General features: G+C 40.2%; 2 protein-coding genes across 3 annotated transcripts in view; both read right to left on the bottom strand.

Moving 5' to 3' along the window:
* The window catches only part of LOC134225478 (rab3 GTPase-activating protein non-catalytic subunit-like), a 221,309-nt gene that overhangs the window by 124,329 nt on the left and 73,003 nt on the right, over positions 1-23,977 (bottom strand). The gene's annotated exons all lie outside the window — the stretch shown is intronic.
* LOC134227564 (adipokinetic hormone/corazonin-related peptide receptor variant I-like) overlaps positions 1-23,977 on the bottom strand; it is an 85,691-nt gene that overhangs the window by 39,356 nt on the left and 22,358 nt on the right. Inside the window, exons 3-4 of the mRNA XM_062709151.1 lie at positions 11,918-12,071; positions 11,121-11,317 (exon numbers count right to left, since the gene is read on the bottom strand). Coding sequence (XP_062565135.1) covers positions 11,121-11,317; positions 11,918-12,071 — 351 coding nt within the window. The remainder of the gene's footprint in view (positions 1-11,120; positions 11,318-11,917; positions 12,072-23,977) is intronic.

The following is a 23,977-nucleotide window of genomic DNA, read 5'->3' as shown; positions in this document are numbered from 1 at the left end:
TAATAAGTTGAGAGATTGAGCAAAATTTTGCTTAGGCCGGGAACTGGTTTGGAAGTGGGCCGGAAATTAAATCGCTATGACTGAAATGAGTGCTGCACCTCGTTAATTAAAATCAAATAAAAGCTGTTTTGAACGATATTAAGCACGGATAGCTATTTTTTAATCAGAAGTGAACCTCAATGCAGTATCATACAGCCCTCAAAATTCAGGAAAAGTTGCTTCCTGTCATAAATATCAATTAAATAATGCAGTCGTATGCAAGTTAGGCCGGGAATGGGGTAAGAAACCCTATTTAGTTTTCGCATGACTGATATTACGGCAGACTATGAAGAATTATTAGGATTTGAGGCTAGACCATTTCAACCTTTCATTAGACTTGGAAGAACCTCAACATGTACATCTCATAAAGGGATCAATTTCCCCCTATATGGGGATCAAGTCTCCCGCAAGTTTTGAAAATGCCAAATTTTCTATCTTTCGGCAAAATCGATTTTTTGGTAACTTTCACGGACAAATAATTGCTTCCAATGACGTTTTTGAATAGCTTATTAAATTATTTATCAAGTCCATCAAGAAGCGTGCAAATCGGTGCATGTTACATCGAGAAATATCCTAAACAAAAAGTGGGGATCATGTGTGTCCAGTTTCCCCTACAGTAAATTACTTTATTGTTTAGGTAGAAACTTCAGAAATTGCATGATCACTTTTCGCTGTTTGTCGCCTTACTCACTTCCGCCATATGAGTAAGGCGAAAAGAGAAAACGATAAGGGATTACATTACGAATTTAGATCTAAGGTAGCAGAGCATGTGTATAAGGAAAATCACCCAATTACGGCATCAAATATTAAAATCTTAAGAAATGTCTCTTCCCATGGAAACTGATGTAGCTGAGAGTTTGAAATCCACCGACAGGTACAAACAGCGCTGTTGAATAAGGATCAGGAAATGGCAGCTCTTGGTTTTCAAGTTTCTACCTAAACAATAAAAGTAATTTACTGTATAGGTAAATAAAGTAGGCAAATAAGATTAGATTAGGTACCTAGCGTAGTATAAACAGTGTAAGTTGCGATTGTTTTCTTCAAGTCGAGTCAAGTACAAGACACTGAAGACGACCACACAGTTGTGGTCGAAATACGTATCTGCAAAGATAACGAAAATTAACTGGTGGAATTAAATGGACAGTACTTAATTCGTCTTAGACGGTTTAATACATTCCACTAAACGAGCTTAATATATTTTTCTGACCTTAGAGGAGACTGGGGAAACTTGATTCCCTTTTCTGATTTCCGATGTATCACAGCAAAAAATAAATAAACCTACGCGTTTTCCTCACAGACTCTCTAATAAATAAAGTTGACAGTCCTTAAATTATTGTTGTTATTGATACACAATCGATTTTTTGGAACGCTGTCAAAAATCGACTTTTAAAATATTCGGGGTGAATTGATCCCTCTCTAAGAACTTGCTTTGATGAAATTAGAAAGGTGCCCTCAGATTTTTTAAATATTTTTCCTTCAAAATACGCAGAATTTTCGAATTGGTGTGCGTATAAATGAACGAATTTTGTTATTGAATTCGACAGCACATGCAATTTTAAAATTTGGGGAGACTTGATCCCCTTTCTATGATATCTACGCAATAAATATTTTTTCCTGCCAACCCTCCATGAAATCTGTCATATCTACAAAAAATTACAAGCCTGAGAACAAATTTATACTTTTTTGATTTTTTTCGCCAAATTTTTGTATGGGTTTTTACTAATGGGGGATCAACAGTTCCCAGATTGAGGCAATAACTTCAAATCCAAATATACAAAAACATTGATGGAATGTTGATATTTTCATCAGTACAGATCATTAACCTTCTGTCTGTGCTCAAAAAAACTTACGTTGTCTGTGCTCTGGGGTCAAATTGACCCCAAATTGAAATTGTTATAACTTTTTTAATGTTAGGCCAATTTTGGATTTCTTGGTCTGTTTCGAAAGATAATTTGATCATCTTTCAGGTCGTTACCGAAGATTGACCATAGGTGGGCGGGTACATCGCGGGGAGGGGTTTTAGTGAACAAGGGTACAAAAACAGAGATTTTTCATGATTATTTTACTTATATCCGAAAATCCTACCCATTTTGAACTGCAACTTTTTTAAAAAGGCTATGCAGGAAGGCATGTGCTTTGGCATGAGGCGTTGATAAGTTTAGAACTCGGCCGCCAGGTGGTGGTATATTTGAATACATTATTTTAGACTACTCAAGATATTCCGATATATATAATTCTCCTCAGTGTAAATATTCTTATCGCACAATTTAAAAAATGGGAAGAAGTGCTCATTATATTGAGCACCGCTTTGTAGTGCTAGACATCCTGAACAATGTTGCCGAATACAACTTGGGTGTAGGTATGAGGGATCTCAAGCTAAAGCAATATTTCATATATGCAAGAATATTGCAAGTACACTAGCGCCGTCTATTTGTAAATTTCCTTATTATTCATTCCGTTACATGACAGTCTATTCCCACCAGACGAAATTTGTTACAGACGTCATCTTTACAAATTTCAAAATTGTGCGATAAGAATATTTACAATGAGGAAAATTCCATATATCGGAGTTACTTGAGTAGTCTAAAATAATGAATTCAAATATACCGCCACCTAGCGACCAAGCGCTAAACTAATCAATGCATCATGTCAAAACAGACGCCTTCCTGCATAATCTTTTTGAAAAGGTGCAGTTCAAATGGGTAGGATTTTCAGATATAATAAAATAAGCATGAAAAATCACTGTTTTTGTACCCTTTTTACGAAAACCCCTCCCCGCGATGTACCCGCCCACCTATAGTCAATCTTTGGTAACGACCTGAAAGATGATTTAATTATCTTTCGAAACAGCCCCAAAAATCCAAAATTGGCCAAACATTAAAATAGTTATAGCAATTTCAATTTAAATCAATTTGACCCCAGAGCACAGACAACGTAAGTTTTTGAAAAAAGGACACTGTATCGCATATTTTCAAGATTTTTCAAGCGAATTTGCACCTAGGAGACAGATCTCGGCGAGTTTTACCAAACTACCAAAAATTAGGAGAATCGGTTGAAATTTAAAAAAAAATGGCAGCCACTCAAAGTGGCCTGGGGTCATATTGACTCCAGAGCACAGACAAAAGGTTAAGCATATTTATGGCTTTGTGCTGTGAAAAAACGAAAGCATTTGGTCATTGTTATGAAAAGTTGTTCAAATTTTGCGTGGCCAATAGAAAAATCTTCTGTAAGGTCAAAACATACAAACCGCCCTGCAGAATAAATAAGGTTGTCAATCCAAAAAATAACTCACCACATAAAGGCCATTTGTCTAGAGGATTTATACTAAAAAAAACGCTAGAACAAAACTACTTTAGTTCTCGATAAAACAGGGGGTGATCAAATCTCCCAGAGGATCAAGTCTCCCCACCTTCCCCTAACGATTTTTCCAAGGTTATCCTAAACAAATTTCTGAAAGAATGCGTGAAGGAAATTCCGAACTAATACCTGAGGGAAATTCCAAGGAATACCCAGAAGAATTTTCGAAAGACTTTTTATAGAACTCCTTGAGTCAATTTCCCAGGGAATTCCTGGACGAATCTCCAAAAGAATTTTTGGAGGAAATCGCGAATCAATTAGGGTCGGTGTACCAATTGTCGCCATACATAGGAACTACTATTTAAAAAAAGTAAAAAGCATGTGGGTGGACTTTATATATCAAGCGAAAGGTTTTACTTCCTGCTCCTTAGAACAGCTGTGAAAACTACAATAAAATTTGTTATTATCCTCTATTTAATTCATAATAGGAACGCATGCACCATTTGTGGCACTATTCTTAATTTTGGTTCCTTATTTGGCAAATCCCATTGTTTTCTTATGGGATTGGCCAAATTGGGACCACTAGTGCGACAACTGGTGCAAAGGACGTTAAAAATTAAGCAAAATCATTTTTTACAATTATGCTTTGCATGTTTTGGAGGAAATCAAAGGTGTTATCGTGTCATATGAATATGCTTTATCGATATAAACTTGGTTTGCAGTGATTTGATTGGTCATTTGGCATATAAAGCACTAGTGCCACAATTGGTACACCTAGCCTACCGTGAAAAAATCCGAAGATATTCCTGGAGAATTCTAGGAATTACTTCAGAAATACCAGTAGGCATTTCCTCTGAAATTCGATTAGGATTTTCTTCATAATTTTTTTTTAAGTCTTTCGAAAATTTCTTTAGCAGTTCCAACGGGAATTATTTTCGAAAATCCATTCTGGCTCTCTTTTAAAAATGCCTTCTAAAATTCATTTGGAATTTTCTGCACAAAACCCTCCAGGAATTTATTTTGTTCTCCTTAAATGGCCGTTACAAATATTTAATTTTAGTTATGTCCTACTGGTCTCCGAAAGGTCAATGGTCGGGGCATAATAAAAAATAAATACTAAAATGGAAAAAATCAATAAAACTCCTAGGATTTGTTAAAGAATGTTTTGAAAATCCTCAAAATCATCCAAATTTTTTGTTGTTGCCCCCTTAAAATATATTTTTTGCAAAAAAAAACCCGAGGGGGGTGGGAGACATAATTGTTTTTAAATATTTGTATTGTACGTGGATTTCCCTATTGGACCCGACCGTTCGAAATAGTCGTTCCTTGAACGGTCGTTGAAATCGCCGTTTTCACCTTCACACCCATCTTCATAGTAAAGGAGGAATTTATGGAATAACTGTCGAAAAAATTTCATAAGAAGGAATATCCGAAGGCATTGCTTAAAAAATTAAAGAGTAATTTTCGAAGAAACTTCCTTAGGAATCCCTAAGAAATTTCCGGAGGAATTCCCAAATAAACTTCCGAAGGAATTCCTAACGAAATTATCTTAGGAATTTCTGAAACACTTTTTTTCATATGCATTTCATGAAAAATTTCCGGAAGAAATTCGTAAATCATTGGTAAATGCATTGTAAATAAAGTAATGAATTGTAAATAAAGTAATGGAAATTCTGAAGGAATATCTGGAGAAATTTCTTAAGAAATTAGTGAGGGTAAGATATATTAGAAATTGCGCAATCCACTTCCAGCGTGCATTGATGACAGATATGCAAATATCATCCGTATAACGGCTCGGTTGCCATCATTGGCTAGTGAATAGCAGGCCATGACTTTGCGTTTTTCCTTGTCGGACAACCAACGGAGTTGAACGCTCGATAAGACAGCACACAAGCGATCAAACTAACGGATAGCTCGTTCGGCGGAATTAGGCCGCACATTTGGCGATCCTGCCAGGTTGTTTTTGGTTGGAAATTATTGTTTTGTAAGTATCCTGTGCGCGTGATTGGGACATTTTTTCTTCGGATTCGACTTGTGATGTCGAAGGAAAGACCGCCAGAATAAATTATTTGTTTTCTCATCGGATTCCACTTGTAATGTCGAAGACGCTCTGGGAAAGCATCGGAATGAATGATTTGCTCATCCGTTTCGATTTGTAGTGTCGAAGACGCTCTGGAAGAGCGTTGGATTGAATGATTTGTCCATCAGTTTCGACTTGTGATGTCGAAGACGATCTGGATGATGTCGAAGACGCGTCGGATTGAATGATTTGCTCATCGGTTTTGGTTTGTGATGTCGAAGGCACTCTGGCTGGAAGAGCTCTGGATTGAAAAGTGTGTTGTTTCTCAACGGTTTTGACCTTAAAAGCCGCTCTGGAAGAGTCGAAATGTTTTGGCCTGTGACGTCGAAGGCGAAATAAGTTATTTGTTTTCTCATCGGTTTGACTAAAATGAGTTAAAATATCGAAAGAACTCTGGAGATGCGCCGAAGCACTTGTTTCCACTTGTAATCTCGAAGGTACCAGGTTTTGATTCAACATGATTTTTTTTTGGAATAAATTATTTGTTTTCTCATTAGTTTTCTGCTTGTGCTGTCAAAGTTTTTTTGTTTTATTCTTCATTATCGTGATTTTTTATTGGATATTATAAGTTCATCACGTTTTTGTCGAAGGTGCTCTGGAAAAGTATCGAATTGTTGCAGCTTTTGACGGCAAAAGTTGTGTAAAAAAGGCGAATTGTTCGCGTCAAAGAAATGTTAATGCGCCCTCTTCCCTCCCTCTTCATATGGGAGCTTGACAGAAGAAGGGAGGTCGTGAGATTCATACCATCACAAATATTGCCCTCCGCTCGCTTTCAATTCATTTCATTTATTCAGACTAAGGCCGAAGTGGCCTGTGCGGTATATAAGAGTCTTCTCCATTCGGCTCGGTCCATGGCTACACGTCGCCAACCACGCAGTCTACGGAGGGTTCGCAAGTCATCTTCCACCTGATCAATCAACCTTGCCCACTGCGCACCTCACCTTCTTGTGCCCGTCGGATCGTTGTCGAGAATCATTTTCACCGGGTTACTGTCCGACATTCTGGCTACGTGCCCGGCCCACCGCAGTCGTCCGATTTTCGCGGTGTGAACGATGGATGGTTCTCCCAACAGCTGATGCAACTCGTGGTTCATTCGCCTCCTCCACTTACCGTCCACCATAGATGGTACGCAGCACTTTCCTTTCGAAAACTCCAAGTGCGCGTTGGTCCTCCACGAGCATCGTCCAGGTCTCGTGTCGGTAGAGGACTACCGGTCTAATGAGCGTTTTGTAGATTGTCAGTTTGGTACGGCGGCGAACTCTATTCGATCGGAGCGTCTTGCGGAGTCCAAAGTATGTACGATTTCCAGCCACTATGCGTCTCCGAATTACTCTGCTGGTATCATTTTCGGCAGTCACCAGTGAGCCCAAGTACACAAATTCTTCTACCACCTCGATTTCGTCACCACCGATGCCAACTCGCGGTGGGTGGCTCACATTGTCTTCTCTTGAACCTCTTCCTATCATGTACTTCATCTTCGAGTGTTGATGACTAGTCCGATCCGCTTGGCTTCCCTCTTCAGTCTGATGTAGGCTTTCTCCATCTTCTCAAAGTTACGTGCCATAGTATCTATGTCGTCGGCGAAACCAAATAGCTGGACGGACTTTTTGAAAATTGTACCACTCGTGTTAATCCCTGCTCTTCGTATTACCCCTTCCAAAGCGATGTTGAATAGCAGACACGAAAGACCATCACCTTGCCGTAACCCTCTGTGGGTTTCGAAGGGACTCGAGAATGACCCTGAAACTCGAACTACGCACATCACCCGATCCATTGTCGCTTTGATCAACCGTGTCAGTTTATCCGGAAATCCGTGTTCGTTCATTCCCAAGTAACATTTTAAGTTTTATAACGCTCTTGAAGACCATAATTTACTCTACAAGAGTGTGATAAAACCAGTATAAAACCAAAATGTTACTATGCGGCTTTGAAGTCGAAGAATAGATGATATGTGGGCACGTTGTCTGCGCGGCATTTCTGGTCCATGGTGGAGCATTCGCCCATAAAACCCGCCTGGTACTGCCCCACGAACTCCCTTGCAATTGGTGCTAGTCGACGACATAAAATTTGGGAGAGTACCTTGTAGACGGCGTTCAGCAATGTGATTGCGCGGTAGTTGCTACAATCCAGCTTATCGCCCTTTTTGTAGATGGGACACACGACACCTTCCATCCACTCCTGCGGCAAAGCTTCCTCCTCCCAAATCTTGGTAATGTGCAGCGCTCTAGCCAGTGCCTCACCACCGTGTTTAAATAGCTCTCCTGGTAGTTGGTCAACCCCAGGGGCTTTGTTGTTCTTCAGCCGGCCAATCTCCTCCTGGATTTCCTGGAGATCCGGAGCGGGAGAATTATGTCCTGCGCGCGTTCCCCCAGGTCCATCACCATACCGCCATCTTCGTCTGCCACATCGTCATTCAGGTGCTCTTCGTAGTGCTGCCGCCACCTTTGGATCATCTTACGTTCGTTCGTAAGAAGATTCCCGTTAATGTCCTTACACATATCGGGCTGTAGCACGTGGCCCTTACGGGAACTGTTCAACTTCTCATAGAACTTTCGTGTATTATTAGCGCGGTACAGTTGCTCCGTCTCTTCACGGTCTTGATCATCCTGCTGGCGCTTTTTCCTCCGGAAAATCGAGTTTTGTCTGTTCCGCGCCTGTTTATATCGTGCCTAGTTCGCCCTCGTGCGGTGTTGCAGCAATCTCGCCCATGCTGCATTCTTCTATTCTACTAACTGCTCACATTCGCCGTCATACCAGTCGTTTCTCTGATCCGCTGCACCGTGTCAAGTGCAGCAGTTGCGGTGCTACCAATGACGGATCGAATATCTCTCCAGCCATCTTCAAGAGACGCTGCGCCTAGCTGCTCTTCCGTTGGGAGTGCCACTTCCAGCTGCTGCGCATATTCTTGGGTTAGTCTACCGTCTTGTAGCCGCCCAATGTTAAGCCGCGACGTCCGACTTCGACGCGTGTTGTACACCGTCGAGAGTTTTGAGCGCAGGCATACTGCAACGAGGTAGTGGTCAGATTCAATATTCGCACTGCGGTAAGTGCGGACCTTCGTGATATCGGAGAAGAATTTACCGTCGATTAGAACGTGGTCGATTTGGTTTTCCGTTTCTTGGTTAGGTGATCTCCATGTGGCCTTGTGGATATTTTTGCGGGGAAAGAAGGTGCTTCGGACTACCATTCCGCGGGAGGCTGCGAAGTTTATGCATCGTTGGCCGTTGTCATTCGATACACACCGTAGACTATCCGGTCCGATGACCGGTCTATACATTTCCTCCCTTCCTACCGCTTTCTCGCTCGCTTTCAAATCAACTTCTATAAAACATTTTCGATTAACTTTTCAAAAGTACCTAAGTAATATATTTTTCATGAATTAATTTGAATAGCGCAATCACCAGAAAAACATGAAAGCTTTTGATTACAGTACTTAAATTAATTCTATTCGCCACTAATTCTATCATGAACATGTACGTCTAGGTTTGGAAGAATATATTAGCATTTCCATATCATTGTAAATCGTTTACTTTACTCGTCTCGACTCAAGTTAATTGTATTTTTGCCTTTCTCGTATACGTACAAAATATTTATTTTATTGTGATTAGTCATCAGCGTGGGGCCCTCCTTAGCCGTGCGGTAAGACGCGCGGCTACAAAGCAAGACCATGCTGAGGGTGGCTGGGTTCGATATCCGGTGCCGGTCTAGGCAATTTTCGGATTGGAAATTGTCTCGGCTTTCCTGGACATGAAAGTATCATCGTGTTAGCTTCATGATATACGAATGCAAAATGGTAACCTGGCTTAGAAACCTCGCAGTTAATAACTGTGGAAGTGCTTAGATGAACACTAAACTGCGAGTCAGCTCTGTCCCAGTGTGGGGATGTAATGCCAATGAGAAGAAGTCATCGGCGTGGCAAAATTATGATAGGCGGCCGCCGGTGGTTTTATTCACGCCGTTGCAAAATTGTCGGTGGCGGCGTGAATAAAACCACCGGCGGCTGCGGCACGGAACAGGTGCGACGGCCCCAGGTCTCATACAATCACAATCAAACAAAACATGTTAATCACAAGATTAACAGCGTCATTATCAATCAAATATTTCTCGGGCAAAAACCATGAACAGAATAATAAAACATGATATAGACTTGATTGATAAATTGACAGACAACATCAAAAATTTGATTCAAAATATCATTCAAATATCAAGATATGCTATGGATAAGAGCAAACTAATTGAACATGATATTGATTACTTCTTACAAATAGCATAACTTGATCTCCTCATGATATTTTAGTGCAAACTATTGATATTGGCGTCCAATCTTTTTTCTCTTATAACAATCATGTCCGTATCAAATTTTGTTATCTAATCATCATTTGACATCATTGAGCTATTTTCGTCTACTCGGGTTATACGTCCACTGTTCAGATTCGAGACGCGCAATTCCACCGTAAAAAGTTGATGTACCATGCGTCTCCATTCGTTCTTATGACTGAGCTTTTATAAAGTCCTGCTCACACAGGTCAGTCACATTGGAAGCCAAACATTCGGAGAAATATGAAGGTTCCCCCAAACAAACGCGATGCGACTATCGCTGGGTGACTGTCTGGTCCGCTGCATGCAATATTCCATTATCGCTTCTACACCAACGGTGACAGAATCGCAGTTGCGTCGCGTGTGTTTGGGGAACCTTGAACATGTCAAATTGCTCGGTTTCCGCATCATACCTACAAAAATAATTAACAGACTTTAGCGGATTTGAGAATAAGCAATGCAACGAGCCTTCAAGTAAGAAAATCTGAATTTTGGAACCAAGTCATTTCAAAACATTTCCAATCCATTAGACATTGAATGTCACAACTATTAGGATTTTTGGTTTGTTGGATCTATAAAAGAGAAAGCAAACCATCTGTAAATGGAACATCAAAATAGAGCGGAGCGGAGTGTGGGAATACATTTTTTTTATTATAGACATCAAGTTTATGACAAATTCAATCAGATTTGCAAATAAATATTGTATCGGAACATCTCATGTATTGTACTGCTTCTTCTTCTATGGCTCTGCATCCCAACTGGAACTTGGCCTGCTTTTCAATTTAGTATTCTATTAGCTTTGTCTTAGATGTTAAGCGTTTCCCGCCATTGCATGAGTATGTATCCTGTATGGCAATTACAATGGATACACTATGACCAGGGATTCAATAATGTTTCCCACCTGAAAACATCCTGGACCGAATCGAGAATCAAATTCTCCAACTCCGGATTGGCAGTCCTACGCCTTTGCTCGCAAGGCTAGCTGGAGACCTTCTGGATCAGCGTAAACCAAGGAAATCACTAACGTATTTTTTCAAACTCAGGTATACATTTTCATGATAGGACTAGAGAAGAAATTATAGATTACATACTTCCAATAGGATAGTAATCTATACTTTCGCCTCTAATTCGATCATAAAAATATACATCTGAATTTAAAAAATGGCATTAGCATTTTCACGCAAAACTAATACACTCAAGTTGTTAATTAAAACTAAATGACTTTCTACAAACAACATTAATAAAAATTCTACCAATTAGATTATCCTATTGTTCCTAAATAAATTGAATAGGAAAGCCTGAGATGGGAAACGGTGCCTCTATTAATTAAACAGCCAGCAATCAGTGCTCACGCAGTTGGAAACAACATCAGAGCACCTACACTTACCCGTGGACCGGCGCTGCGCTGCGTTCGGAGTTTGCAATCCGTTCGGAGGCGGCTGCCTGCGCCAAGGCCGCCGACACTTCATCGCGTAGGAACCGTAAACCAGCGGGTTCATGCACGAGTTTGAAACCGCCATCAGAAACAGACCGTCCTGGATGGCTCCGTCCACTTTGAGGGCACTTTCCCGGTCGAACATGTACCTGTGGGATGAGCGAAATGAGATTATTTTATTGTTGAACTCAGTCTGTTTCAGCCGGGGGAAAATTAAAATTTTGTTCGAGTGCTATGGAGAATTGAAATGAAAATTATAAAAGCTCATATAAACTTTTTGATGTGGGAATTTTAACGATAAATTTAACAATTTCCATCATAGAAACATAATCTACTTCTCAAAGTATGTGTAGTCTACAACAAAAAATCAAATTGGTGCTTTTATGTAGAATTTTGATGGGACCAATATCAAGCAATTAACAGCACCTTATTGTGTTGATTTCTTAATAATAGTAATATTAAAAATTTAAAAGAATCTATTATGTCAATTTTGCCTAGAAAGGTCAGTTAGGAAAAAGTTAACCATAAGCATTACCAAAGATATGCCTTTCAATAAAATACATGTCTAACTATTTAAAATGTCAAGCGAAAGGTAAATTCTCAGCTGGTATACATAATATAAACCAGCGAACAATGCTTAATCCCAAATGGGGGAAGGAGAGTAATACCGTTGAGTGGTTTTCCGAGTGCTGCTGGGCTGATGGCGAAACATACTCATTTGCATTTGGAGGGGATTCAGAGTGACTTACCAGAGTGTCATCACAACGTACGGCGTCCAGCACCACACGAACACGACAACAATGGTGATGGTGAGCCGGAGTGTCCTCTGCCGGGCACGTTCGATGTGGGTTAAATCGTTGCAACGAAGCCGCATACCACCGGTGTGGCTCGTATCGCTCGTTTCTGGGATGTGTGATTATGATGCCGGTCATGAAAAGCAAAAAGAACCAGAAGAGACGTAGCATACGAATTGCCATTAGTTCGGTCTGGAAAGTAGAATATATTGGGCACGGGAAGTTTTGGCCAAGTTTAGGCATTAGTGGATGAAATTGAAAAAGAAAAACAAATTAGGATTCTTCAAATTAGGATCATTAACGGTGTCTGTTGAAGACAATAATGACATATAAAATTATTTTCCTAAAACGTGTAATCGGCGTTGACGGAGGTCCATTTCCCTTTCCATCGATTAAAATAAAATGAGTACTTGTTAATGTAACAATGTTCGAATTAAAAAAATCCAAAAAAGAACATTTCAATCCAAGAGATGATTATTCTCTACTTCGCCTTAGAAGGTTCAAACCATCCAGTTTATTGAAAGCAAAAATGCACTGCACTAATCGTTCACCATAAACGTTTTGATTATGCTAAAATGCAATAACAAGCAGCACTTCTGTACCGTGACATGCTGAGGATAATAGTGTGGAGTGCCGTTAACAAAAACCGCAGATTCAAACCTATTTCCACAAACGACCAGGGTTACCATCGCACATATTGCACGCAGTGTTTTCTAACCCACACATTCGTGATTGAAAATGTGTTGGACTTGAAAAGTTGATTAAAGAGAAGTGACTTCCGAGAAGTGTTTCAGTATGTTAAGCTCAACATTTTGAATAATATTTTTTTTGTTAATCCCCCGAAAAATAAGATGAAATTCTATTTACTCCAATTGTGAAAATACATCATTGGTGTCAACTTGTAGTAAAAGTTGCTACGAAAAATGGTGCTTCATAAACTTTAGTTCTATCTCCTATAGCAGTTGAAATATGGGTCGTTATTTATGAACGACACCCAAAAATTATTTTTTTAACTATACTTTTTATACTCAATTATACTCAATATTTTTTATAATGTTGTGAAAACTCATTTGTGAATATGTACGTTATGTGGAAGATATTGATTTGGAAAATGTATTGGAGGTAACCAATTTCCCTTCGATGGGACTCGAATCCATTACCCTACAGTACGCTAGACTGGTGCTTTAATTAATGCTTTATTAATTCCTTCAGCAAATTTGTTAATCAAAGTCTCCGACGGGTTCACAAAATACTTTCTCATGTCAATACCAGGACTAAAATTGCCTTCTGTGTAATACAACGTCTGGCGGGTCATATAGTTCAAGGTCGGAAGAAGAAGAAAAAGATATCCATACGTCACTTAGGGAAGATCCATTAATTACGCAACGCAGAAATTGGCCATTTTCAACCCCCTCTCCCCTATGTCACACTTTTTGTATGAAGCACCTTAAAGTTTTGTATGGATCGTCACACTTCCGACAACCCCCCTCCTCCTCTAAGCGTTACTTAATTTATGGATGCTCCCTTATGTCAAGCTATGTCACATATATGTTGCAATGAAACCATTAGCTTGAATTATACTTTCCGTTGCCCAATTAAAAAAAAGCTCATTGCTATGAAAAACGACAACAAAACAAATGACATTTCTTGTTTTTGATGTATTTGTTATTCTCCAAAGATAGTCTAGTAGCCTAGAAACATTGGCGTAACTACAGGGGGGCTAGGGGGGGGGGGGGCTATAGCCCCACCTAGGATCTGGCTAGCCCCCCCTAGAAAATGTGTTACTTTGTATAAGTATTGCACATATCTAGTCCACTGATTATACACGGGGGTAAATGCAGAGAAAGGATTGTCTTCATTATCAAATCCCTCTCTTCGAAACACTACAGAAAGTTGAATCTATTCGCTCAGGCTTTTGAACTTCAAGCAATTGTTATAAGGCTTGCTCACGACAAAATCTGGACCCCTCAAAACACGTTATAACTTATGAAATACCAAAGGAAATACCTCATCATCAAGTAAATTAAAAAATATATTATAGATTTTCAAGTTTTTCCAGGTTTTGTGAGTAATTGTTATCCAAATCGAGCGTATGATCTTAACCATCCTAACTAATACCAATCCTAAAAGCTGCAGCGCGTTTTATTTATCACTGTAAACTTCTTGAGAAAGGTTCGGTAAAACTTTTAGATTTCAAGTAGAGGTAACTAAAAGTTTAATAAGAAAGAACTTCGTATTCTTTCGGATAGATTTTAGAAACTCTCCATACTATTACGCATTGCAAGAAAAATTTGGAATGCAGGATAATTCAAAGCGCCTCCAGTGAATATTCCCTGGCAAATGATCAAAGGCAGCTTTTGTAAAATTAGCAATGTTTTGTTTTTATTTATACTTATGACCACGGCATACAAAAAACAAGGCAGGCTCATCACGTCTGTAAACATTCAGTTTGAATATAAACATGTGACGTCACTGCTATCTTCGCACAAGCTGGACCGAGACGATGCTCTACGGTCGCAGCATGCTTACTTTTGTACTCCAACATGTGGCGATAAAACATGCGTCACATTCGAAGTGTCATTTTTCTAACAAGCCTACCTTGTTTTCTGTATACCGTGCTTATGACATTTCAACCTCAATCCTTCGACGCGAAATGAACAAAAACGATGCCTATAGGCTATAGCATTTTTTTTAAATTCTTCATTAAGGTGTTTTTTTAATTCTAGATTAAGTTCAACACCTAGGCTATAGCAGAATAGAAAGGGGAAATTCAATTATATTTGAAGTTTGTGAGTTTTCGAGGCAGCAGGAACTATGTGCTTGACAAACCGCCCTCTGGTCACTGCAAGTTGTGGGGATTGTTTAGGATGAGATTGGGTTTGAAAATGAGCTCTCTGTTCAACTACCTACATTGTATCCTCAAGTAGGCTCTACCGGGACCACAACAAAGCTTTAAAAGTATTGGTACAATAAAAACTGTCATATACTGTAGTAGTATTGGTGTAGTATTTATACAAAATATAAAATATTAGTAGGGTGGTTCAAAAAACGACCCAGCTCCAACACGGTCACTCGGTTCCGTCCCATGCTCCGAGTGTTCTCCAAAAATCGAATTGAACAAAAACTGGTTGAGCACAAGCCGGTTCAAGTTTGTATGAAAACTAGTATGAAAAAAAAACCTTTCATTACACTGGCTACAGCGCCTCCCTTCCGACCGCTGGTAAACGTAATTGCACCGCAGGAAAGATCCATTGATTGCGTAACGCAAAAAAAAAGCATTTTATACCCCGCATGTCACACTTTTTGTATGAAGTATCTGCCCCTGGTGCAATAGATATCACAGACAAATTTTGGCTATTTTGTTGAAGCACACGTTTCTGATGCCACACTGATGCCTTCTGAGAAGCCTATCATGCTAAAGACTTCTAACTATTGAAACGACCATTCAATATGCATTGTCTACAGAGTTATAGCTATTGAATATTTCATCCATTCATATGGTCCGCCATTCGCCCAATGACGGTGCGCCATAATCAGAATAATGTAAAATTCAACCTCGCCATATCAACTGTCATACAAACCTGAAACGACCTGTGCACGGTAAGCCGCTATTCAAGCCAGCCCAAACCATCATCGGATGACACCCAAATTATAAATCATAATCGACTGAGCGTGGCGGAGCAAAATTATTTTTTAAACCACCCTAGTTATTAGTTTGCTGCTGTCGGTTCCGCTGTTTACATTCGCCCCGCGATCAGTTTTTAATCGTTTCTTTTTTCGGGCAAAAATAGCCGTTTATATTAAGTTTTCAGTAAAAAGTGACTGATTTCGAAAAGTGATGTTTAATTAGCATTCCATCAACATTTCGGGCTGCTCATGTGCGGAGAAGTGAGTAAAAACTTGATTTTTTCAGTGCCCTTTGAGAAGAAGTGAAGTGCAGTGATGAACCCACCAAATCGCGAACGACTAATAAATCGGCACGAAACTGCTGATTTATAATATTATTCGAGCTGAAATACCTAAGACTCTTCGGATAAACATGTTCATTATCACGGGAAGTGAATAAATATGCTGTGAACAGGTTAGTAATTTGAATATTAAACTTTTGTTCGATGCTGTTCGATGCATTCGAATGTTGGTGGGAGAGGAGTGCGGGAGGTGTGGGGTTGACCCGTGGGAGGTTCGGTGCCATATTGACTGCCATCGTGGTACTCCTCCAACTATGTCCTTAAAGTACGCTAGCCCAAGTCTTGATGTTGAGTGGGACTTGACTCAATATCCCAGACCTAACTCGGCGAGAGGTGACAGGCCCAAAAATTCGCCTGTAAAACCAACCAATACTAACTGAGATATAGATGTATAATGCGTTTCGGGTTAATTGACTCCTCGGCCAGGTACTGATTATTATTTATCTTTTCATATCTGTGTATGTCAAATCATTGGACTTCACAGCAGCAGATTTGTTGTTATGTTCATTCAACGCACACTATTTTGTTCTATGCGGAAATTTCCCTCTGCGCGTTATTTCCGCGGAGCTATCCAAATTTTTCTTTTTCTCCGTAATATTTAATTCTCTATTGTCGCTGCAGCAATGAAACCAGTGAAAATGTCTCAGTAGGCGTGAAACAGACTTACTGAGAGAAAAGATGTGTTAAATGTTCTTATGTGTAAACAAATGCCTCTATAAGTTAATTTGTTGTAATTTTTTTAAGTTGTATTAGGATGTAAATGGTCAGATCGCCGTTTGAAAGCTCGTAGGAATTGTCAGGCCACTGAATTAAAAGCTGGCGCAAAGAGTTTAACCAACTAATTTATCCAATATTTAATTTATAATGTATTCTAGGTTCGAAGCAAATCAAAAAATCTTTTAAAAATCAGGATCGTGCTTCACATTATATTTAAGGCGAGCTAACCTACCAAGGATTTTGGAAATCCTACGAAATTTCTAGATTTTTGTAACAGGGCTGAGCGTTGATGAACATCATTTGAAATATTTAAGTCGTCCATTGATATCTGGTTGACCAACAATATACATCAGTTGAATCGAGCGAAAATGGTAAGCTTTCTGTGTTATGAGTGTTAAAAAGGAAAAGTTTAAAAAAAAGTTAGCCCCCCCCTAGACTTTTTCATTAGTTACGCCAATGCCTAGAAATATGAATATATCGACATGGGGAGAGTGAACCCCGGGCAAAATATGACCAGAACACATCTAGATAGAGATATATCGAGATAGAGAGGTTATCGAGATGTAGAAAGCCCAAATGTATGCAGATTGAAGGGACCGAAAAAATCATCGACATAGGGAGAGATATTGCGTTTTAGAACATCGAGATTTAGAGATTCGACTGTACATGATAAAGTACTTAATCTAATCTAATCTAATCTCATACTTGCGTAGCCAATGCCAAGCATCCTGGGAAAATGACGGTTTCTGAATTCCGTCATTTTCTTTTCTATATAGCCAGCCAACTACGCAGTATGTACCCGCTATGAGATGACTCCTAGATATTGAGCGACTTCAAGAGATACCTAAAGTCCTTAATGGCGCTTGGAATCGAAGGAAGAAGAAAGCGTGGAATTCCCTGCCGCAAACGCGAAAGATACCTAATATGCTATAAGATACCTAATATATATATGATACCTAATCATGGCGAAATGAAAATCAAAGCGTGTTTATGTGCGATGTATAGTTTGTTTTTTTTTTTTTTTTTTTACAAGGAGAGAATGCATTTTACACACTTAACCCGAGTACACGTGCATTGCTAGTTGCCAAACTACCACACGGAAGTGTACTGGAGTGTCGGACTCGGCATCATACCGGTAATACCTTGACTAAACTCCCTTGGGCTCCACCATCGTTTCCCCAGGAACTACTCCTCGCAGTACTACTTCTGGGGGACAGCATTACTAAGCGTACTCACCTCATTATCGCTCACACAGGCACTCGGTCCCACGCGAGACTGACTCGCACCCCATTCACTCCGGCATTTGAGTCTTTACTTGGATGCTCTCCCGGACGCTTCGCTGCCATGCACTCGAGGTGTCCAATAGCAGTAACTTTGCCTGGGCCTACAGTAGATGTTGGCGCTACGACACTCTGCCTGCCTCCAGCACCGAGCAGATCAATCACGCACACCACTGCCGAAGCAGGACCATACGCTACCCCTGCCGAAGCAAGGGACACTCCCCATGCACCAGCATGTGCACACAACTGTAGGTGTGTGGGTACAACCCACTGCTACCCCTGCACCGCCGAAGCAGCTTCTCCAAAAGACACATTCGCTCCATGTGACCCTTTTTCAGGTGCTCACTCCTAACACTCTGCACTGCAATGCCTCGAGGTGTCGATGGGATACCCTCGACTCACCTGCCTTCCAGCATGTGCAGTCCATACTCAGACTTCTGCTGCGCTTTAGGGGTGACAATAGCGGCGGAGACACATATGACACTCCTGCCTCCAGCAATAAACTACAGATCCTCACTCCCTGCCAGAAGCAGCTCACGCGCTACCCTACCGAAGTAGAGTACACTCCACAACTTATTCTAACACTCCACTGCGCCATGCCTCATGAGGGTGTCGATAGCGGTGCATGTGGGGACTAATCAACTGATACTTGGCTAGCTACGACACTCTTACCTTAGCATGTGCAGTCCATACTCAGACTTCTGCTGCGCTTCGAGGGCTGCGCATAGCGGTGGCGATTCTCGCTATGACTTGCTTCTGTCCTCAGCACAAAGCAGATCACTCACTCCCTGCCGTAGCATTATGGTTCACAGAGGGCTAGGGGGGGCATAGCCCACCTAGGATCTGCTGCCCTAGAAAATGTGTTACTTGTATAAGTATTGCACATATCTAGTCTGTAAATGCAAGAAAGATATTGTAAATCCCTCTCTTCGAAACACTACAGAAAGTTGAATCTATTCGCTCAGGCTTTGAACTTCACAATTGTTATAAGGCTTGCTCGACAAAATCTGGACCCTTCAAAACACGTTTTAACTTATGAAATACCAAAAGAAATAATCCTCATCATCAAGTAAATTAAAAATATATTATAGATTTTCAAGTTTTTCTAGGTTTTGAGTAATTATCCAAATCGAGCGTATGATCTTAACCATCCTAACTAATACCAATCCTAAAAGCTGCAGCGTTTTATTTATCACTGTAAACTTCTTGAGAAGGTTCGGTAAAACTTTAGATTTCAAGTAGAGGTAACTAAAGTTTAAGAAAGAACTTGTATTCTTTCGGATAGATTTTAGAAACTCCCATACTATTATGCATCAAGAAAATTTGGAATGCAGGATAATTCAAAGCGCCTCCAGTGAATATTCCCTAGCAAATGATCAAGAGCTTTTGTAAATTACATGTTTTGTTTTATTTATACTTATGACCACGGCATACAAAAACAAGCAGGCTCATCACGTCTTAAACATTCAGTTTGAATATTAACATGTGACGTCACTGCTATTCGCACAAGCTGGACCGAGACGATGCTCTACGGTCGTAGTACGTTACTTTTGTACTCCAACAGTGGCGATAAAACATGCGTCAATCTGAGTGTCATTTTTCAACTCCACTCTTGTTTTCTGTATACCGTGCTTATGACATTTCAACCTCAATCCTCTGACGCGAAATGAACAAAACGATGCCTATAGGCTATAGCATTTTTTAAATTCTTCATTAAGGTGTTTTTTAATTCAGATTAAGTTCAATCAGCCTATGTGCAGAAAGAAAGGGAAATTCAATTATATTTGAAGTTTGTGAGTTTTCGAGGCAGCAGGAACTATGTGTGAAAACCACCCTCTACCGGTTGTGGGATTGTGTTAGGATGAGATTGGGTTTGAAAATGAGCTCTGTTCAACTACCTACATTGTATCTCAGTAGGCTCTACGGACCACAACAAAGCTTTGAAAAATGGTAAAAAAACTGTCATATACTGTAGTAGTATTGATCGTATTTATAAAAATAAAAATATTAGTAGGAGGTTCAAAAGACCCAGCTCAACAGCCTCATGGTTCCGTCCCATGCTGCAGTGTTCTCCAAAATGAATTGAACAAAACTGGTTGAGACAAGCCGGTTCAAGTTTGTATGAAAACTAAAGAAAAAAAACCTTTCATTACACTGGCTACAGCGCCTCCTTCCGACCGCTGGTAAACGTACACCGCAGAAAGATCCATTGATTGCGTAACGCAAAAAAAGCATTTTATACCTAACCCCATGTCACACTTTTTGTATGAAGTATCTGCCCCTGGTCAATAGATATCACAGACAAATTTTGGCTATTTTGTTGAAGCAATTCACTTCTGATGCCACACTGATGCCTTCTGAGAAGCTCCAATTCAGCTAAAGACTTCTAACTATTGAAACGACATTCAATATGCATTGTCTACGAGTTATAGCTATTGAATATTTCATCCATTCAAATTCTAGTCATTCGCCCAATGACGGAGCGCCATAATCAGAATAATGTACAAATTCAACCTCGCCATATCAACTGTCACTAAACCTGAAACGACCTGTGCACGTAAGCCTCATTCAACGCCAGCCCAAACCATCGGATGACACCAAATTATAAATCATAATCGACTGAGCGTGGCGGAGCAAAATCATTTTAAACACCCTAGTTATTAGTTTGCTGCTTGTTTCGGTTCCTTAATTCGCTCGCGATCAGTTTTAATCGTTTCTTTTTTGGCAAAAATAGCCGTTTATATTAAGTTTTCAGTAAAAAAAAGTGACTGATTTCGAAAGTGATGTTTAATTAGCATTCCATCAACATTTCGGGCTGCTCATGTGCGAAGAACTGAGTAAAAACTTGATTTTTCAGTGCCCTTTGATGAAGAAGTGAAGTGCAGTGATGAACCACCAAATCGCGAACGACTAATAAATAGAAACTGTTGATTTATAATATTATTCGAGCTGAAATAAGACTCTTCGGATAAACATGTTCATTATCACGGAAGTGAATAAATATGCTGTGACAGGTTAGTAATTTGAATATTAAACTTTTGTTGATGCTGTTCGATGCATCTGAATGTTGGTGGAAGAGGAGGGAGGTGTGGGGTTGACCTCGTGGGAGGTCTGGTGCCATATTGACTGCCATCGTGGTACTCTCCACTGTGTCCTTAAAAGTACGCTAGCCCAAGTCTTGATGTTGAGTGAACCATTAGCTTGAATTATACTTTCCGTTGCCCAATTTAAAAAAAGCTCATTGCTATCAAAAACGACAACAAAACAAATGACATTTTTTTGTTTTTGATGTGTTTGTTATTCTCCAAAGATGGTCTAGTAGCCTAGAAATATGAATATATCGACATGGGCAAAATATGACCAGAACACATCTTGATAGAGATATATCGAGATGTAGAAAGCCCAAATGTATGCAGATTGAAGGGACCGAAAACCCATCGTCATAGGGAGAGATATCGAGTTGTAGAACATCGAGATATAGAGATTCGACTGTACATGATAAAGTACTTAGTGATTAAAGTACGTTATTTTATGTACAGAATCATTTTCTCAACAGTGTTAGTCCCGAAATGCTCCCAGCATTTACGAACACAAAATTTTAAATAATTCATGTTGTCGTTGTCGTTGTCGTTCACCTTTATTAAAAAAGTAACGGGCAAACATAAATCAAAAAATTTCTAAGGAATTTGGACCCAGAGAACAGGCTTATCTCTCAAAATTCTCTAAATTTTTGACTAAAATAAAAACCTTGCTTTAGTAATTTCAGAGTTGTGAGTTCTTGCATGATCAAGGTGGAATGTTAGTTATGGGCCCATGAACGACTCGTTGCGTTTTAAGCTTTTCTCTAGCACAGCGGATCTCAACCTTTTTCTTGAGAGGTACCCCTTCGAACTTTTGCATTAATTTAGGTACCTCCTCTCGAAAGTAGGCTTCCAATGCTCTTGAAAAAATAATTCCAAGTCCTTTGAAGGGAAGCTCCTTTCAGCTTTTGAATCCCTTTAAAGTAGGTTTCCGCGCCTTAATTAAAGGATTCTGAGCCTCTTGTAGATAGGCTTCCGAGCCTCTTGAAGACGATTTTCGAGCCACATAAAAGGAGGCTTCCTTTGCATCTTGAAAGGGGGCTTCTGAGCCTCTTAAAAAAAGAATTCTGAGCCTCTTGAAAAAAAGAATTCCGAGCTTCTTGAAAGGAGGCTCCCGAGCCTCTTAAAAGGAAGCTTACGAGCTTCTTGAAAGGAGGCTTGCGAGCCTCACGAAAGGAGCCTTCCGAGCCTCTTACAAAGAGGCTTCAGTGCCTCTGTAAGTAGGCTTTTGAGCCTCTTGAAAGAAGGAGGCATCTGAGTCTCTTGAAAGGCAGCTTACAAGCCTCGTGAAAGAAGGCTTCCGAGCCACTTGAATGGATCTTGAAAGGAGGCTTCCAAGCCTCATGAAAGGAGGCTTTTGAGCCTCTAGAAAAGAAGGCTTTGAGCTGCTTGAAAGAAGGCTTCCGAGCCTCTTGAAAGGAAGCTTCCGAGCTTCCTGAAAGGATGTTTTTGAGCCTCTTGAACGGAGGTTTCTGAGCCTCTTGAAAGGATCTTGAAAGGAGGTTTCCGAGCCTCTTGCCAGCCTCTTGAAAGAAGGCTTTTGAGCCTCTAGAGAAGGAGACTTTTTAGCATCTTGAAAGGAGGCTTTTGAGCCTCTTGAAAGGGAATTTTGAGCCTTTTGAAAAGAGCCTTCCGAGCCTCTTGAAAGGAGCCTTCTGTGCCTCTGAAAGGAGGCTACTGAGCAACGAATCAAAAGAGCTTTAGTGAAAAAAAATCATTTTGATCATTCGACGTTTTGTTCGTTTGATCTTTTGTTCCGTGCTGATTGATTTGACATTGTGCTGATTGTGGAAGGCAGGATTCAATTGGGATTTATTGAGCGCATTGCATATTATGTAGGGGAACGGTTCGGCACTTCATCTCATAGCTCCCATTTCAATCCCATCAAAAACAAAGCAATAAAAAGGAATTTGATTTGTTTTTTTAGCAAAAATAAGCGACAAGATTGGTGCTGTATTTCTTTGTTTTGCGAGGAGACGAATATATGTTCAGTGAGATGGAAAATGGAACAGTTCCCCTAAAATATAAATTTTTGAAATTAAAAATACGCAATCGTCAAAACTTTATCAATAAATTTTGATTGGAATTGTAATACGTCCGCCATTACGCATTTTTGTTCGAGGTACCCCCTAGGGCCAGCGAAGGTACCCCCAGGGGTACATGTACCCCAGGTTGAGAACCGCTGCTCTAGCATATCGATGTTCTCCTCCAATATTTACTCAGGTTCTCTTCTACTGCAAAAAGCCATCGTGTACGGTGCATTTGACGAAGCCTACGGCATTTTCCGGATTCTCTACTTGATATTATCTTCGGTTGGCGCTCTTCCGACAGCGTGCTCAGCCCACCGTAGTCTGCCATGTTGTATAAACTTAATAATATCCAGTCCTTTATACACCTGGTATAACTCGTGATTCATGCGACTATACTATTCAGATACAATTCTCCTGTTTATTGCCGAGTATTGTCCGCAGCACCCTACGCTCGAATACTTCGAAAGCTCTCCGATCAGCCTCCTTGGACGTCCATGATTCGAGACCGTATAAAGCCACCGAAAGAATCAGAGTCGTATACAGCCCGAATTTTTTCTTCGTTTTGAGCTGGTTTCGAAGTCCGTAATAAGCCCCATTTGCAGCTGAAATACGCCTTTCCACCTCGCGGGTAACATCATTATCGCACGTCACTAGAGTTCAAAGGTACACAAATTCTTGTACAACTTCTAATTTTTCACCATCCAGCACCACTTTACGAACACCACCACTAATGAAACCACGTTGATTGTCAGCGATCATATACTTCGTTTTGCTGGAATTGATCATGACTCCAATCCACGCTGTCTCGCTCCTAAAAGGCATAAAAACCTCTTCCACGGCACGACGATCGCTATAAATTCGGAAGTGCATCACCCTGCTTCAATCTATCTAAGGTTACAAACGATGTCGAATTTTCATCCGCAACTTTTACACTTGATTT

This window comes from Armigeres subalbatus, chromosome 3 (assembly GCF_024139115.2).
Source record: "Armigeres subalbatus isolate Guangzhou_Male chromosome 3, GZ_Asu_2, whole genome shotgun sequence".
Classification (NCBI taxonomy): Eukaryota; Metazoa; Arthropoda; class Insecta; order Diptera; family Culicidae; genus Armigeres; species Armigeres subalbatus.
Note: the sequence above shows the minus strand (reverse complement) of the source record. Positions and strands in the feature narration are given on the sequence as shown.